Source organism: Phocoena sinus, chromosome 10 (assembly GCF_008692025.1).
Source record: "Phocoena sinus isolate mPhoSin1 chromosome 10, mPhoSin1.pri, whole genome shotgun sequence".
NCBI lineage: Eukaryota > Metazoa > Chordata > Mammalia > Artiodactyla > Phocoenidae > Phocoena > Phocoena sinus.
In genome coordinates, this window is record NC_045772.1 from 80398590 (window position 1) to 80417105 (window position 18516).

General features: G+C 41.0%; 1 protein-coding gene across 1 annotated transcript in view; it reads right to left on the bottom strand.

The window, feature by feature from the left end:
• The window catches only part of PPFIBP1 (PPFIA binding protein 1), a 74514-nt gene that overhangs the window by 46483 nt on the left and 9515 nt on the right, over positions 1–18516 (bottom strand). Inside the window, 4 exon segments of the mRNA XM_032644339.1 lie at positions 3927–3980; positions 3982–4059; positions 5072–5185; positions 6283–6369. Coding sequence (XP_032500230.1) covers positions 3927–3980; positions 3982–4059; positions 5072–5185; positions 6283–6369 — 333 coding nt within the window.

Genomic DNA, 18516 nt, shown 5'->3' on the forward strand with positions numbered 1-18516 from the left:
CTTGGGAGAATCAAATGAATTTAAACACGTTAGACCAAGGATTCACAACTTGAGGGTAGATGAGGGCCTTATCATTTACAAATACATTCAGTATCATGATAATTTTATATTTGGAAAATGAAAAAGAAAGCAATCCTAATGTTTTCATAATACAAATACAATCAGACAACTTTTATTTAAAAAAAACTAATTTGTGGGTTTCCCTGGTGGCGCAGTGGTTGAGAGTCTGCCTGCCGATGCAGTGGACACGGGTTCGTGCCCCGGTCCGGGAAGATCCCACATGCCGCGGAGCGGCTGGGCCTGTGAGCCATGACCGCTGAGCCTGCGCGTCCGGAGCCTGTGCTCCACGACGGGAGAGGCCACAACAGTGAGAGGCCCGCGTACCAAACAAACAAAACTAATTTGCTTATAAAAATTTGTCTAAATATTCTGAGCAATAGTGACATATCTTTGTCCAGAGCCCAGAGAATAGGAAAAGGAAATTAGAATGTGAAACAATACCAACTCATCCAAAAGAAGGGCTCAAATACTCTGTGAAGACTTTTTTTTTTTTTTTAACCACAAGGCATGAAAACCCCACCAGTGGTTAACGTGTTTTTGTTCCTTTCTTTTCAAGACATTTATTCCTGAGCCACAGATTCACAGATAGAAAAGAATTACACAAGAATGCTGTAAAAAACAAACAGAACAATGCAATAAGAAATAAAAGTTTTTTATTGAGGGATTATTCTAAGCTTCTAAGTGTAAGAATTCAATCTCACAGGGGCTAGAAAAAAGGATGCTGTTGTGAAATACACTTCTCAGAAAACCTACAAGCTTTTAAATTGTAGTTCTTGTAAAAGGGGGAAAAGTACTACCTAGTATTATATAATAATTACTTATTAATATTAACTATAATTACTATTATTTTTAGTAATTATAGTAAATTATAATAGTAATTATAATTACTATTATTACTCTTATTTCAGTAAGAGGATATCTATTTTCTCCTTTTATGAATGAGGTAAATAACTGACATCATTTAATAACATTTCAGTTGTGAGTCCTTCTGTACAAGTTCAGAATTCAAGTTCAAGGAAAAGGTCAGTTTCTCCCATTTATTTATCTCCCATTTATTAACCATCTTTGCATAATATGAATTCTTAGTAGCCTTCCTTAATCAATCTGGTCTTTCTTATATATATTTTCCCACTTTCTTATTGGTAAAAAACAGCTTTGAATTCTATTGGATTGTTGTATTTTACCACTTCCTTTAGAAACAGTGGCAATTTGCAAAGAAGAAGAAACAAATGAAGAAAATAGAATTATAAATTGAGGTCATTTTTTCTACTAAAAAAACCCTACCCAATCATGCTTTGTAGCAACACCATAAATATGAACATAAATTTCTAATCTGAAAGAAGCCCTATCTTCCCATGAAAAGTCAAGCTGGAAAATCTGGAAGTAGCTCCTTAACATGAGACTTTTAAAATGTAATAGAAATTATTTCCAACTAACTTCTTATCAGAAGTTCAGTACTGTTTTAAAAAGAAAATCCCTGTTATCTTTTCCTTTTCAGAAAACTCTTCAGGGCTCCACAGAAACTCATTTCTGATATCTGTATTCTTACCACAAGGGGGCACCATTGAACGATGCCAAACATCTATCAGCAATTCCTGGGACAGGAAAGCCCTCAATCTTCCAAAGTTTCAAGACTCTTACCCCCAGTCTTTTGGAAGTATCTATACTTCTTCCCCCACTCCAATGTTTTCTTAGAAATTCATCTCCAAATAATCTAAAATTCTAAGACAATGAGCGTTCTATGCTCATTCTAAGAAAATGAGCATATTCAATTTTAATTTTTTTAGTTTTAATTTTGAAGACTACTTTATTTTCATGTTTAACAAAGTTTATCATATATCCCATAATCTCTGAGTATGTGCATGCTACATTTTAACAACAGTGTTGAATGTTTATTAGAAAACTATCAGGGATTACTACAGGTTTGATAACAAGATCACCTTACATATGATTGAGAGAATGTACGAGCAAAGCAAGGAAACACCAAAAAAAAGGATATATAAAAAATGCAGACAAACTCAAGAGATGTAAATATTGCTCTGGGGTCTTACAAAAAAAAAAAATCCTAAAACAGCTACTTCAATTTAGTCCCAATATTTGGTTAATATCTCATATCCAAATTAACCACACTTGTGCCGGTTAAGACTTTCCCTAAACTTTGTGTGTATCATAAGGCCACCTCTTAATGCCCCAAAACTATAAACTTCTTTCCTGACACCGGAGTTAGCTCCACTGCCATGTTATCCATCTGTTGACTGAATTCTACCAATGTGTTCTGTAGCAGCTGTGGAGTCAGGGAAAGACAGAAGGGAAAAGAGGAAATATCCAAACAGATTTTTAAAGAAAGCACAAAAGCTAGAATTTTAATGAAAGTAGGTAACTTCTTAAGTTTTGTTTTAAAAGCCCCAGTCTCAATTAAATGAAAAACATACTTATATAGGTGACTGACAAAGAGCTTTAAGATTAAAACATGAGCTAAGCTGGGGATTTCCTTTTGTTACTGAGCAAGTAATACACATACCAAGACTTTCCATTATAGTTACATCTTCGACAGAGAATTTAATTTTAAAAATAGCAATGGAGTAAACCTTATTACATTCAGCTCAAGGAAGGACTTTCACACAGTGGATAACATATGTGGATAATATATATCATATCATGATGGCATGTAGTGAGCATAAAACAAATATTTGAAATGAAGATAGAGGGGGAAAATAAGTAAATGATTTCTCCTCTCTCCTTCTTGGTACCCATTTTTCTAATTCAGTATGACACCTCTCCATACCCCAACTGAGGAAACAAAATAAAGAGAAAGGAAGAGATGGCCCTAGGAGAGAAAAAATGTCTACAGTTCTTTATACTTATTTTCAAATGAACAGATTTCATTTGGATATGCTCTGAACTCCCCCCTTGACAAAAAAGCAATTAACAAATTAGAAAACCTGGATTAACAATAAACTAGGTCAAACAAACAAGAAAGCATGTTTAGCCAGGAAAATGGGTATTTCATGTTGTAGAATCTACCCTGAATTTCACAAAAGTATACTGAGCTGTATTTATTTGGAATGATTTACATGTGGATTAGACCAAACGTAGAAGGCCAAATTAAATGACCTCTAAAAATCTGCGATTTTTATGATTACATAATGAAAGCATGTTTGCCATACACATTTAAAAATCTACTTACTATAGAGTAAGTAATCAGTGTGCTTAAATAAGAACTACTAGTAAAATCATGCACTTGAACCCATTATTTCCACAAGGAAGAGAATCAGTATGGATGGACAGATGGACAGATGGACAGATGGATGCATGGATGGCTAGAATAGATAGACAGAAGCTCCAAATGTCCGAAAGTCAAAAGTATTTCTAAAGGCAAGTGAAAGGATTAATATTTCATATCAAAAGTCTCAAAATAGGGCTTCCCTGGTGGCGCAGTGGTTGAGAGTCCGCCTGCCGATGCAGGGGACGCGGGTTCGTGCCCCGGTCCGGGAAGATCCCACATGCCGCGGAGCGGCTGGGCCCGTGAGCCATGGCCGCTGAGCCTGCGTGTCCGGAGCCTGTGTTCCGCAACGGGAGAGGCTACGGCAGTGAGAGGGCCGCGTACCGCCAAAAAAAAAAAAAAAAAAAAAAAAGTCTCAAAATAGAAATTACCACTATCATTTAGTGATAAAAAGTCAGTATAAGTTTATTCTTAAAAAGAAGCATGGATAATGAGGGAACATAGTAATTAACTGCCTCTCCTTCACAACTCCAAGGAATTTCAACTTGTTCTAGGAATACGTGTGTGCGAGATATATAAGTATGCATATATATGTGCATAGATACGTATATGTATATAAAGAGAGAGGAAGGGTATCACTTACTTCTGTGTCTCTGAATCTATCTTCGTAATCCAATCTGTCCTTCTCTACAGCTGTCCAGTTTTTAACTTCAAGTAGATATTTCAGCCATCAGGTCCAACTTCTGAGTTTCTAAGGATGTCCTGCTCAGAAGCTCCTATTAGAATTTAAGAGATACATCCAAAAGTTGTTTTATTGTAAACAGCCACATATGGATGTGTCTCACTTATGACTGCAAAGCAGTAACTCTTAAGTAGAGGATGTGAAGATTAATTACTAAATAGATACATTTGGAAAAAATCATTTGCTTTCGTTACCCTTCAAGAGCCGAACTAATGCTCAATAAGCATTATATTGATACACACATATATAAAAGTATATATTCTTAAGCCTGATGATAACACTGATGATGCTATTACGTTTGCTATGTGCCAGGCACTGTTCTTACAGGTATTCAGTGGTTCAGTCCTCAAAACAACCTTATGAGATAGAAACTCATAGGATAATTCATGAATTATTCTTATTCAACAGACGAGGAAGCTAAGGAACAGAGAGGTTAAGAACTTGCAGAAGGTCATACAGCAAGGAAATGGCAAAGCAGAGACTCAACCTTAACAGTCTCGCTCCAGTGTGTATTCTACCTGCTGTATTATAGGCCCTCTCACAGACGAGCACCACATGTGTGTGTACCCACATCCATTATAAAATTTTTCCAATAAGTCATATAAGGTACTTATCTTTTTTCTTAATCATAAAATATACATTCATGGTTGGAAATTAGGAAACCGTAAAGGAGACATTTAAAATTATCTACAATCCTATTAATATTTTATTCCAGACTCTAATTGCAGTGAACACTTTCTACTGTGTGTATGTGTTTAGAGACCTGCTACTCTAGGTTTTTTGCTTAAAATAAGCCAGGGGACTTCCCTGGTGGTCCAGTGGTTAAGACTTCCACGCTCCACTGTAGGGGGCGTGGGTTTGATCCCTGGTCGGGGAACTAAGATCCCACATGCCGAGCGGCGCAGCCAAAAAGAAAAAAAGTAAATAAACCAGGCTAAGTGAATCACGAAATTCACCACTGCATCAGAGCAAACACAACATATAAATGTAGCATCTCAAATAGGCCAGCAGAAAAACCCCACCTCGGTACCGGCTTCCGAACATACCTGTTGCAGCATTTCTTCTGTGGCATTCAACTTCTCTCTGTGCTCTTCAAGGCAAAACTCCAAATCGCGAATCTTTTCTCCCTGAGCCTCTACCTGGTCTGTTAACACACTTACCTGTATTTAGAGCAAAATATTGTAATGGATTAGGAAGAATTTGGGTCCCACTGCCAACTTTATTTCTCTACATAAAACAAAAACTGGGATGATGTTACCACTCATTTGGCTGTAAAAAAAAGAAATCTGAGAATTAATAAGAAACCAGACCTTCACACTCTTATTTATGTGATGCTTATTGGTCTGAGGGCTCTTATTCAATTTTCAAGGAAGTTAGGGCTGATTGGGGATGTGCAACACTTTATAGAGAAAGAGCATGTACAGAAATTATCTGTTTTGAGGGATGGTGGGGGTAGGAGGTGGTATTAGAGATTAAGAGAGGAAATGAAGTTAATGTTTGAAAGAGAAGTTATCAAGGACTATTTAAATCCGACGCTGGACAAACAAAGAGTCCAGGGAATCCAACTTCCATGAGATCTTTCATGATCACACCGTCCACGGATGTGTTCGAAAGCCAGGGTTGTAGCTCAGAGGTGCAAGAGGAGCCACTGGCTTAGTCCTTCATCCTCAGTGCTTATTGCAAACCTGAGTTTTCCTCCCAACGATCACCAGCCTCGTAAATATGTTTCAGTTCTTTTAGCTCAACATACCAAAGTAAAACTACGTGCCAAGGATTTAAAGGATTATGAAGGAGAGGAAAACTCTGACTTAGCCTACAAACAGGACTCCACTACCCACTTTGTGTTTTGTTTGGTCCATGGTATCATTTTTAAAATTGAAAAATTAAATATATATTCAGATTCAGAAATACTTATTCATATTTATGGAACAGATGTATGAATATATAGACACACGTATATAGTATAAAAATCAGAATTTCTGCTATATATTAAAAAAGAAACAGATCACATCAGAAAATCAGATGACACTGTGCCTGTCATCAGACTGGCCCTTGAAGAGCAGAGGCTGAGAAGTGTCGTCACATGTATGCTTGTTCTGCCACAGTCCTCACCGCTCCTGAACGTGTACAGACGGCCTACTGCGCTTACTTCTATTAGCAGTCTGGCTCCTGCGAGCATCTGAACTTGCCATACCAATTTAAAATGGTCTTTGTAAGTTAAGTCATGAGGGAAAAACAGCATTTAAAAATCACTTGCCTGAAGAACGAGAGATTCTTTATCATTTTCTAAACGTGCCAGCCTTTCTTGATACACATCTCCATTCCCAGGGAGGTGTCCATTTGTCTGAAAAAGGAAGTGATATGGGTAAGCCTGACCCTCTTTAAAACTGAACTACTGTGAGGGACTTCCCTGGTGGCGCAGTGGTTAAGACTCACGCTCCCAATGCCAGGGGCCCGCGTTCAATCCCTGGCCAGGGAACTAGATCCCACATGCATGCTGCAACTAAGAGTTCACATGCCACAACTAAGGAGCCGGCTAGCCGCAACTAAGGAGCCTGCCTGCCTCAACTAAAGACCTGGCGCTACCAAAAAAAAAAAGGAGAGTAAAAATTGAACTACTGTGGGTAAATAAAAATTGCATATGTTTTTAATCCAAGGAACCTGAATTGAATTCAGCGCAGCTGTTACTGCCCTTAATAGAAAATATGAGAAGGAAACATGGTTCATATACAAAGCAACAAGAACAGAAAACAACTCATCAAGAAGAAAATAATGACCCAAAAGGAACAGTGGCTACTGATAGTCACTGACAGTGGATGCCCACCTGGGCACGCAAAGCTTTGTGAGCGTGTGGTCCGGCACAAAATCGCTCTTTCCCCCTGAATGCCTCTATCAGCGGGAATGACCTGGGAGGTCCTTCCATTCCTGCCCTCTCCTCCCAAATACAGGACTACCGATGCCGGCCTTTACACGGGAGACAGCAGGGGCAACTTACACCACCGGCCTCTTCCTGCTACTCAAGTCTTCAAATCACAGGACAAATCTTCCTTTTTTTTTTTTTTTTTTTTTTTTTTTGCGGTACGCGGGTCTTTCACTGTCGTGGCCTCTCCCGTTGCGGAGCACAGGCTCCGGACGCTCAGGCTCAGCGGCCATGGCTCACGGGCCCAGCCGCTCCACGGCATGTGGGATCTTCCCGGGCCGGGGCACGAACCCGTGTCCCCTGCATCGGCAGGCGGACTCTCAACCACTGCGCCACGAGGGAAGCCCTTCCCTTCCCCTTTGAAGCCTTTCTCTTTCCCCCAAGAGCTTAAGCACTGAGTCCACAATGCCTCCCCTTGCAGCACGGACTAGCCATGCTCATCGGTGATGAGCATTCAGGACCACATTCCGTCCTGAATTTATTAACTTCTCGTGGATTTGCTTGTTCACCTACTGTTACTCTAAGCTTCCAGGCAGAGCCTGCAAACTGGTATCATCTTGTAACCTCCACAGCATCCAGCCCAGTGCTCTACTTAGACTAGTGCTTACTCTTTTTTCTCCTCCCTTCTGCCCCCTTTTTATCAGATTTGGGCATATTTATGGATGGCACAAATGCCAAAGGAAGTACAGACTGGGAAAGGAAGTGTAGATTTTTTTCCTCGGCCATCTTGTATTGCAATATATACAAGTGATTAAGGAGACAGATTGAAAAGGCTCACAGAGTGCAGACAACATAAAAATGTCATTTTGAAATAGAGCAGTGTATGTGCTGTGTCTCTTGGTATCTCATTCAAATAGTTCCTAATCACATAATGTGTAATCCCAATAGAATTTCCTGATTCCTCATTCAAATACAACAGACATAAAAGCCAGTGGAGTCCAAAATGGTTAGATGGGGCCACCCAGAGTTCAATTGAAAAAGCAAATAAACAACCTCAGACTTCAAGAAAATACACACTGTACATGCTTACTGCCCAGAACACGACTGATGTGACAGCAATTATTTTTCCAGAATTAAGTGCTTTTATCACTCTGCCTTTCCGATTAATGTATTTTTAAAGTATAAATTCTGAGAATAACAAAAGTTATGTGTTGGGAAGGAAACAAAAACAAACAAAAATGGAGCTTCAACAAAAAAGAAAATTGCAGGATGTTTCTTCTCAAAACGTCGGTGCACTGGATGTATTTCCCATGAGGCCACAAGAGAATCTGAAACTAATTTAGTTAAGCATGCACTGTGTGGATAAAATTTTTAACATCACCTGCTTGACCACACATACCTGCACAATTATCACAGCATAATTCTATTTATGTTGTAAACTGAAGTGCCCAGAATTAAATTACAAGTATTAGGAGGAGTCTGACGGAGTGGCCGGGATGACTTCCATCCCTGGGGACTACCAGGAAAATGAAATTTATGTTAACTTCTTGAGGACAGTTTTTTGGAAAAGAGCCAGGATGTGTAACGCATGTTCTCGATCTAAGAAAGTGCTGAGACCGGCCCTGCACAGCTTTAAATTCCTCATATTGATCATGAACATTAGCAGGCATCTGCTTTTAAAACTACATAAGCAACGTTTTATAAACATCCGTTTCATTGGGTAGAAAAAAAAAGCTTTCTGCTCAGTGAAGACATAAAACAAAAATCCTCTTTCTCCTGACTGAAGGAAATTAGAGCAAGGTTAGAAGTGTTTCTAGGGCAAGTTCTAGAAGGGTTTCACGAAACCACTGCCTATGATATGGAAATAAGTTGTTTCAAAACCAGTTCTACAAAAGTATCCATTTAAAAATACTAAAAATTGACCACAATGAGCATACTCAGGTTTCTTAACACTGTACTGATATTTACAAGCACTCATAACACTCAAGAGTAGTTTATTTTTAAACACTAAAATCACTATAGGTACATAAAGCAAAAGAGCCACTACTGGAATGGTTACATGCTTTCAAAGCACTGTGTTGACTTACTCAAGCAGGTAAAGGTCTATTCTATTCACGTTTATTTGTTTCTGCTAATTTTGTTACCTTTGCCTAAAAAATGTTAGCAAGAGGTAAATTCCATTAGGCAAATACCCTACCACCCCTATTCTTCCTCCGCCTCCTGTGCTCTACCCCCAGACCACCCCAAGCCTCTCCAAACCGGGTATGCTCTCTCACACACCAATTCTATTCCCTCTGCATGGACTGTATTTCCTACCCTTTCCTCCTTGTTCCTCATTCCTTAAGGTCCACCTCAAATGGGGCTTGGTCTGGAAAGTCTTCCTTGAATTGCCTGTTCACTTATATGCCAGTTACAGCATCCAGATGACCCTTCGCTACAGCAGGCATCACACTGAAAGGACTAGGCTAGACTTGGCTACCTATGCGTCTCTCTCTTCCAACAGACTCTGCATTCTTTGTCGGTTCCTCTTTCCATCTGACGTGCAGTGAAGGACTGCAGCTAACTGACTGCTGAATGAAGGAACAATGATAGGTGTTCAATAAACATCAGACGAATAAAAGATGAATGAATGGTTCTATCCTGGCCTTCTTTCTTCTCAGTAAGACTTTTTTTTTTTTTTTTTTGCAGTACGCGGGCCTCTCTCGCTGTTGCAGACTCTCCCGTTGCGGAGCACAGGCTCCGGACGCGCAGGCTCAGCGGCCATGGCTCACTGGCCCAGCCACTCCGTGGCATGTGGGATCTTCCTGGACCGGGGCATGAACCCGTGTCCCCTGTATCGGCAGGCAGACTCTCAACCACTGGGCCACCAGGGAAGCCCTCAGTAAGACTTTTATTCACATTTCCTCTACCACCTGGTACACACACTCCTTTCCCCTCAAGCCTGTACCCCCCTCTTCCTACCACATTTAAGAGGTGACCTCAGAGCCTTTTCAATGGACAGTAATTGAGGTCCTGTTGCATGAACTCCCTCATATACTTCCTTCTTCAACGCACAACATTACGTACTGCCTCCTACGTCTTCCCTGTCTTCCTTCCTGCCAGTCTCAGGGGAACTGAGCCTTAGCTCCTTCCTAAAAGCTTACCATTCCTCTACTTTGGAACCTTGATTTCCTGGTTCCCTGAGAACTGACCTACAATTATTGCCTTTTTCCTCCTCACCATCAATTTCTTCCTCTCAATGAACTTTCGTCCATTCTCCTTTCCAACATCTACTCCAGGGCTCTGTGCCCAGCCCTGTATGCCCTCCCACTCCTCTCTGCCTGTATCTTTCACAGAAATCCATCTTTCATAGCCAGTTCCCACCTCCTCCTTATACTGTGCCATTCTCTCCTCTACCGACTCCTCTTCTGTGTCTTGTCTTGAACTTCACAATTAACTTTTCATCATATTCCACCAGGGAGGGCTTGCTAGTGATTTTACGCGAGTTGGTCACTTATTCTTCCCAACAGTACCTCAGTACGAAACTCTCTTACATTTCTTTTGATTCTCCCATGAGGCTTACAAAACCCTAAGCTCATAATTAAAAACATATTTGGTATAAACTCTCATTGAGTCAATTTAAAATCCAAAACACTGAACACCAGCCCAAATTACTTTACTCAAAATCCCAGAGATGCCTCCAGAATAACTCTTTCTAGTTCAACTCATGACACAACCCTACATTGACCATGTTCAGTCCAGCTGAAAGTTTAAGTCAAAATTGGAATCAACTGGAGGATTTCAACAACGTCAACTAACGGTGTGTGGAAGGGCGGGACTGTAGCACAACAGGGAGGGCAGGGCAGGAGATGCAGCTGGGCTGTAACAGTGATACTTTAATTTAATTAAGGCACCCATGGTGTTTGCCAGATCTTCCTGGCATAATGGAGGGAAAATGTCTACAAAGCTTGATTCCTCATAGAATTATAGAATCCTAGGGCTAGCCAGAAACCACACCCGAGAACGTGAACTGCCTGAACTCACGTGGCAGGTGCTACACGTAATATCAAGCACCATCTACTTTAGCCTTTGCCATCTAAGTAGAAGCTCTTCTTTTCATATTAACTTCCCCTTAATCATCAAATATAAATACACAATCAAGTAAAAAGATTTAATAAATGTTAACATCTTGCCTTATGTGAGTCTCTTTTTTAAAATGTTTTTTTACAGAAAATTTCAAATATATATAAAAGTAAAGACTATAATGATGAAACCCTTTGTACTCATCACCCAGTTTCAATAGTTATTAATTCATGGCAGGTGGGAGTCTTTTGTCTGTTACTTTTTATTTTTTTATTTTTTGTTTCTTGCGGTACGTGGGCCTCTCACTGTTGTGGCCTCTCCCGTTGCGAAGCACAGGCTCCGGATGCGCAGGCTCAGCGGCCATGGCTCATGGGCCCAGCCGCTCCGTGGCACGTGGGATCTTCCCGGACCGGGGCACGAACCCGTGTCCCCTGCATCGGCAGGCGGACTCTCAACCACTGCGCCACCAGGGAAGCCCCTGTCTGTTATTTTTGCTGAAAGTATCATGCTGTGTTTTCCTCTGATTTTCTTAGTTCTGTTGGTTTGCATTAGCCTACACTTGGCCCTCTTTTGTCCCCAACCTTCATTTTTGGTTTGTTGTTCTTTCCTGAGTTCTGTTGTCCTGTTAAAATCCAAGATCAACATACAAGAATTAATTTGCCACAATTAAACTTATTTATAACATAGAACTCATTTTGAATAACATTCCCAAATCAGAATGGTGAGTAACTAAATTAAAATGGGGAAAAGAAAATCAGTCCAATTTTATACGGACAACAAATGTTAAGAAATAGTTGGACTAGTACTATCACACACACACACACACACCTCCACATTCTCTCTCTCTCTCTCATTCTCTCTCTCTCTCTCTCTCTCTCCCTCTCCACCCAGTAAATATATATAGTTTTAAAAACTGCCATGCCGGGCTTCCCTGGTGGCGCAGTGGTTGAGGGTCCGCCTGCCGATGCAGGGGACGTGGGTTCGTGCCCCAGTCCGGGAAGATCCCACATGCCGCGGAGCGGCTGGGCCCATGAGCCATGGCCGCTGAGCCTGTGCGTCCGGAGCCTGTGCTCCGCAACGGGAGAGGCCACAGCAGTGAGAGGCCCGCGCACCGCCAAAAAAAAACCACAAAACACAAAACTGCCATGCCCTTTTGATTTCATGATTCTGTTTCTTAAAATTCAGTATCAACAAAGGAAAGTTGGGCGGGGGGGGGAGTTCCCTGGTGGCCTAATGGTTAGGATTCCGGGCTTTCACTGCCGTGGCCCGGGTTCAATCCCTGGTTGAAGAACTGAGAATCCTGCAAGCCACATGGGTGCAGCCAAAAGAAGAGAAAGAAAGAAAGAAAAGGGAATGTGCAGTTCACTCAAGCTCCTTTAATTAAATGTTATCTTTAGCTACCAAAAGACATATCTAATACAGGGTCTTTCATGTCCTAATCACAGTATTATATTTGTACCACCGCATGCAAACATTTATTGCCTGCTCTCCTAGGAGAGACTGGGGAAGAGGAGAGAGTGAGATAAGACTTGAATCTGTCAGCCACAAACATCACAGTCATATTTCATTTCGGCCCAACACCGCAATAAGGCATCTCATACCCTTTTGTCCTAAGAGTCAAAGAACACTACACCAATAACGTTGGAAATCAAGCCACCAGGCAGAGGCGGTGCTCTGCTGCCCTGTCCTCGCACTTCATGTGGTGTAATTAGGGTGGGGAGGCCTACCTTTGTGCTGTAAACAATCATCTCAGGGCAACACCGCTACCATTTGGGGCCAGTGGAGCATCCCCTCCAACCGGCCAGTGCACCTGTGTACTATAGTACCTCTGACTCTGGGTCAGTCTTGCAAACAGCCCACTTATTTTTCCTTCCTAAATTTCTATTGCAGTTCAGAAAAACAACATCTTCAGGAAGCCCTCTCTTTATTCCAAAATCTCAGCATCTCTGCTCAGAAAGAAAACCAAAAGGGGACATAAACCTCACACACATTTCATCCCATCCCAAAAGCCCAAGCATGACCCTCTCCTAGAAAGACATCAGTTGATGCAATGTTGTCAGAAAGTACATCAAAGACTGAAACTAAGACTTAGCCTGAATATATTCTGTACTTTCCAAGTCAAGATTACAGATGTGGTCAAAAGTAGACTATGGCTTTGAGGTTTTGTTTTTCTGGGTTTTAATTTTCACGGTGCTTGTTTCCCAGAGACAGAAAGTATCTTCTTAACTAAACAGTGCTCTGGAGCGAGAGAAAGCACAGCAGTAGGCCAGCCTCTGAGGTGCATTACTCCAAAAATGTAACTACATCTGAAATGCTGGGGAGGGCAGCAGACGCCAAGTGCTTTCATCTGCCAGTCTTATTAGAAATACAGTGAGAGAGCTTCCCGTGGAGCATTTGTGCCAAATTAAAATATTAATTGCCAAGATACAATGGCTATCCTGTTACACAGCCAGGGCATGCCAGCACCTCCCTCATTCGTGCATCCATAGCCAATACAGGGTGAGGTTAGACTGCTTTAGTGTCTCCTAAAGAGTTCTTTTAGACACTCTTCTTGAGGAGAGAAGATGGGCTGTACCCCCTCCTCGCCTTATTTTCACGCACATCACCAAGCTCCTGAAGCTTCTGTGGCAGGGAGGGGGTACACGATGAGGCTGCAACATTATCCCGGTCACAGGTATACTCCAAAGTCCCCTGAGTCCCAGAAGGATGGAGAACAGAAGGTCCCGTAGAAACTAAGGCCCAGCTCCTATTCTAGGAGTGCACCATATTCATTCATTCACCCTTTATTCATATTTATTAAAATCTAGCTATGTGACAGGATGCAGAGCTAGCGAAAGAACCTCTTCTACTTTGGGAAGGGGAACTTGAGATCAAGAAAAAATGCTGTCGCTATTTTTCTTGCCACTTATTCTTTCTTAACTCACTTTCATAAAAGAATAGAGGAATCTTTTTATTCAATCCCAACAACTACTGGTAGCCTGGGATTCCACTGAAAGCGCCTCTCTCACTGTTCACACAGCACTGGCCTCTCTTGATGGAGAATTCTACTGACTTGGTCCATTTGCTTTCCTGTTTCTGTGGACCCTTTCCATGTGAGTTTTCCAGAAGCCTAAGGGGAAAACAGGTTTAACTTCAACCAGGAGGTCTCAGTGAGACGTGGCATAACTCAGATAATTGTGACCACATATGGGATACAATCTTAGGATGCACCTTGTTTGCCAAGGCTTGAAAAAACATTCCCTGGAGGCACACAGGAAAAGAGAAGCTGGCCAGAGAGCAGCAGGGATCAGGGGATGAGTGGGATGGGGATGGATTCTGTGGCTGAGGGTCAGGGACTCGGGAAGAACAGCCAGCAGCCCTGGAGAGAACATACCCCGTGTCTGAACTCTTTAAATAAATTCTGAGTATTGTTATTTTTTACAGAAACATTTAAACGAGGTACACTTAAGATTAATATTATCTTTTTCTTTAACATAGAGAAAAGATAGAAATGCATTAGAATGAGTTAACGGGTCAGGAGCCAGTCACGAACACTTCATTTCCCCCATTTTATATGCTACTTATCTCATGGCTTATGGTGCCTGACTTGCAGTTTTTACCATCAGTATTTTCATTCACTTTGTTGAAAACTGTCTTTTTGTAATTTCTGGTGATTTTGAGACTGCTTCATAATTAAAAATGCCAAATGATCAGACACTTTGGGATTTCAGGATCTGGTGAAGGTCATGAACCTCAGCTCCATCTACTGGAAAAAGCATTGTAAGAATGTTCTAGGGCAATTCATCGAGTTAGCTCGAAAGTAAACAAAAACTAGTTGTTTGGCTCAAACAGTCAGACATATTTTTCTATTTGCTCTCTTAAACTCTGAGCTGGATGAAGCACATAATTTTCCATTATTAATATTTGTGTTAACACACAACATTTCACAATCAAAACAGAGTATTATACCTCAGTTATTGAACAAATATGTTGTATTCAATTGATTTTTTTTTTAACCACAGGAGACAGGCTTCCAAGTCATTCCTAGAAGCCTATAGGTATAGCTACCTGATTAAAACAAATTCATTCTTGTAGATTTAATACCCTTCACTCTAACAGGCTACTAGTGTTACTATTTTCTTTTTTCTTATCCAGCTTCTGATCATATGAAACAATTGAAACAGGCAGCAGAAATCAGCAGTGAAGGAATAACCTGCACCTACAGGAAACCAGGGGATCTTCCTGGCTTGGGTAAAATAAGGGTTAGAAATTCAAATGCCCAGTTGCACTAATGAGTAGATTAGCATCAGTCAGTCAAGTACATGGACTCCCAAGTTGGCCATCATTAAACATGAATGAAATCTTAATTACGTAACTAGTATCATTAATAAATTTTTCTAAAATGTTGTGGAAGCTTCCCCATTGTCTGGGAAATATCTGTACCCTTTTATCAAAGAAGTAAACTGTAGAAATAATTTGTAACCTAACCTCCCTTGTAACTGGACTCAACTCTTTCTTTCCCTCATTGCAGATGGTCCTGTTAAACGTTTCCCTTGCTCTCTACAATCCACTCTTCAGTATTACCTTTTTGACTAACCCTCCACCAGGCTCACCGACAAACACTCAACATACATTAGCTTGTGGGATCCTCATAACCCTGTGTGGCAGAAACCATCACTCCCATTTTACAGATGAGGAAACTGAGACAAACAGCTTAAGAAAATTTCCCCAAATCCTACAAGCTTCTAAGAGTCAGAGCCAACATTTAAAGTTCAAGTCTGGGGTTTCCCTGGTGGCACAGTGGTTGAGAGTCCGCCTGCCGATGCAGGGGACACGGGTTCGTGCCCTGGTCCGGGAAGATCCCACATGCCGCTGAGCGGCTGGGCCCGTGAGCCATGGCAGCTGAGCCTGCGCGTCCGGAGCCTGTGCTCCGCAACGGGAGAGGCCACAACAGTGAGAGGCCTGCGTACCGCAAAAAAAAAATAAAAATAAAGTTCAAGTCTGCTGTGTCCGGAGCCAGCGTTTGTAACTGCCAATTTACAGCCCTGCCTTCTTTATCATTCACGACTTTTTTACAACAGGATCTCCTTTATTCGTTATTTTGATGATTATCCCATGTACAATACAATTCGTAGGATTCTGTGTTCCTCCAATTCTAAGATGCCATTAAATTTTATCAAATTATTAATTTTAAAATTTTTGATTAGAGTAAAGCACACATAAAAATTTACAATTTTGGGGCTTCCCTGGTGGTGCAGTGGTTGAGAGTCCACCTGCCGATGCAGGGGCCGCGGGTTCGTGTCCCGGTCCGGGAGGATCCCACATGCCACGAAGCGGCTGGGCCCGTGGGCCATGGCCGCTGGGCCTGCGCGTCCGCAACGGGAGGGGCCACGACAGTGAGAGGCCCGCGTACCGCAAAAAAAAAAAAAAAATTTACAAATTTAACCACGTTTACGTAGACAGTTCAGTGGCATTAAGTGCATTCACATTGTTGTGCAATCATCATCACCATCCATCTACAGAACTCTTTTCATCTTGCAGAACTGAAGCTGTGTACCCATTAAATATTAACTTCTCATTCCTCCCTACCCCAGCCCATGGCAACCACTATTCTATTTTCTGTCTCCATGAATTTATTTGACTACTCTAGGTACCTTATTATTTAAAGAAAGAAACAATCCCAGCTAAAACGTGTATAATAGATACCTCTTTTAAGATCGTAAGACACATCACAACTTCTGACATATTAAAATGGGAGAAAGCTCTACCTATTGGATCTAAAATTAAAGTCTGCTACAGGGTAAGCTCTGACTATTCATGTCACACCTATGCCTTCATTATTCCAAACACTCATTCCCATTCTCCCCTTCTTGCTTTGGGCTTTGCCCTTTGCCATCTTTCTTCTTTTATTTTTTCATTTTCTACATGCTTGAGAAAATACATGTAATTTGGAAGGATTGGGGTCCACGTGAGGGGACAGATAGAAATCAGTTGGACAAATATAAATAAGTTTAACTCTCCAAAAACTTACCTCCCTGGACTCACATCTAGTTTTTTATTGTCATTTTTTGGATGAAAACTGAATCTTTGTAAGGTATGTAAAGTATTTGTCATTTTGTGGCTACTTAACTTTAAGATGTCAAATATTAAGATAGAGAGCAACCCAAAACACAAATTAACAAGCCATTATGCATCCAAAGAATAAATTTAACACAATAAATAACCTCAGTTCATCCAAGTGCATATGTCATTTTATCATTCATGGAGCATCATTCATCACAAATATAATTACCGACCACCTACTAAGTGCCAAGCATTGTTCCAGGCAACACCGATACACTTTTGCTTTGTTTTAAACACAGGCAAAAATCTTTGATTCATGATGCTTCCATTCCAGTTGGAGAGAGAGAAAATACACATAAATATGGCAAATACATATTGCGTAAGAAAGTGGTGAGTTTTAGAAAAAAATAAAGCAGGGAGATATACTACGAAGAATAAATATGTGAAATTTTAGATAGGGTGGCCAGGAAAGGCCTCACTGAGAGCACAACTTTTAAAGGAGAATGCAAGAAAGCTAGCCATACAGATATCCGAGGAAAGCACTTTCCAGGCAGGGTGAACAGCCAGTGCAAAGGCCCTGAGGCCAGTTTCCCCAGCGTGTTGTAGAATCAGTGAGAAATCCCATGTGCCTGAAGTGGAGTGAAAGAGGGGAAGTGCAATGAGACACTAGGTCAGAAAGCGGTGAGGAGTAAGTCCTAAAGCCCTTGCAATCCAGCAAGTGCTTTGGCTTCTCTCAGTGAGCTGTGACTATCACTGGAAGTTTCTGGAAAAGGTATGAATGACATGATTTAGGTTCAGATACCATCATCACCACTTTCAATCTTTTCCAGAAATACTGTAACAGAACAGATTGAGCACATATTAATGGAAATGTTTTGGACACAAGTGAAAAATTCAACCACAGTACTCTCAAGCTATGGCTGCCATTGGCTGCCTCGATGCTGGCTGGGAATGGGTTCCTCTACCAGCATAAGCTCCTTTCCTATTACGTGCTGAATGGTCAGGAAAACATGGAGTAAAGAAGGGGTGAGAGAGGAAGTAGAAATAGCCTAAGGAATATGCTAGGAAATGTCTGGTTTCAGAGCATGAAGCAATTCTCCAAAGAAATCAGCAAACCTGGATACTTAAATCTCTAGAGGAGAAACTTGCAGAACAATTATAAAGTACAATAATGAGGCACTGTGTATTATAAAAAGTAAACTATCTCTAACTATCAAGCTTGCATAGCTGCACCACCACTAAAAGATGGATCGTACTGTTTACGCCTGAAATGGGAAGGTACAATATATTGGCCGGAAAGGTAAGAAGGTCCAGCACGGGACTGGGTGGGAACATCGCTATTTGTGTCACATCACATGAAAATGCTTTAGTCGTAGGATGTACTATTAAGGTTCCCAAAGCGAACACCTTACATTTCCACCACAGACCAAAAACAGATCTTGATTCTTTCATACAATTTTCATTACCTTTTATATAAATATTGATACAATTAACTTCTAGGCTTATTCATGCATCTTCCTAAAAATT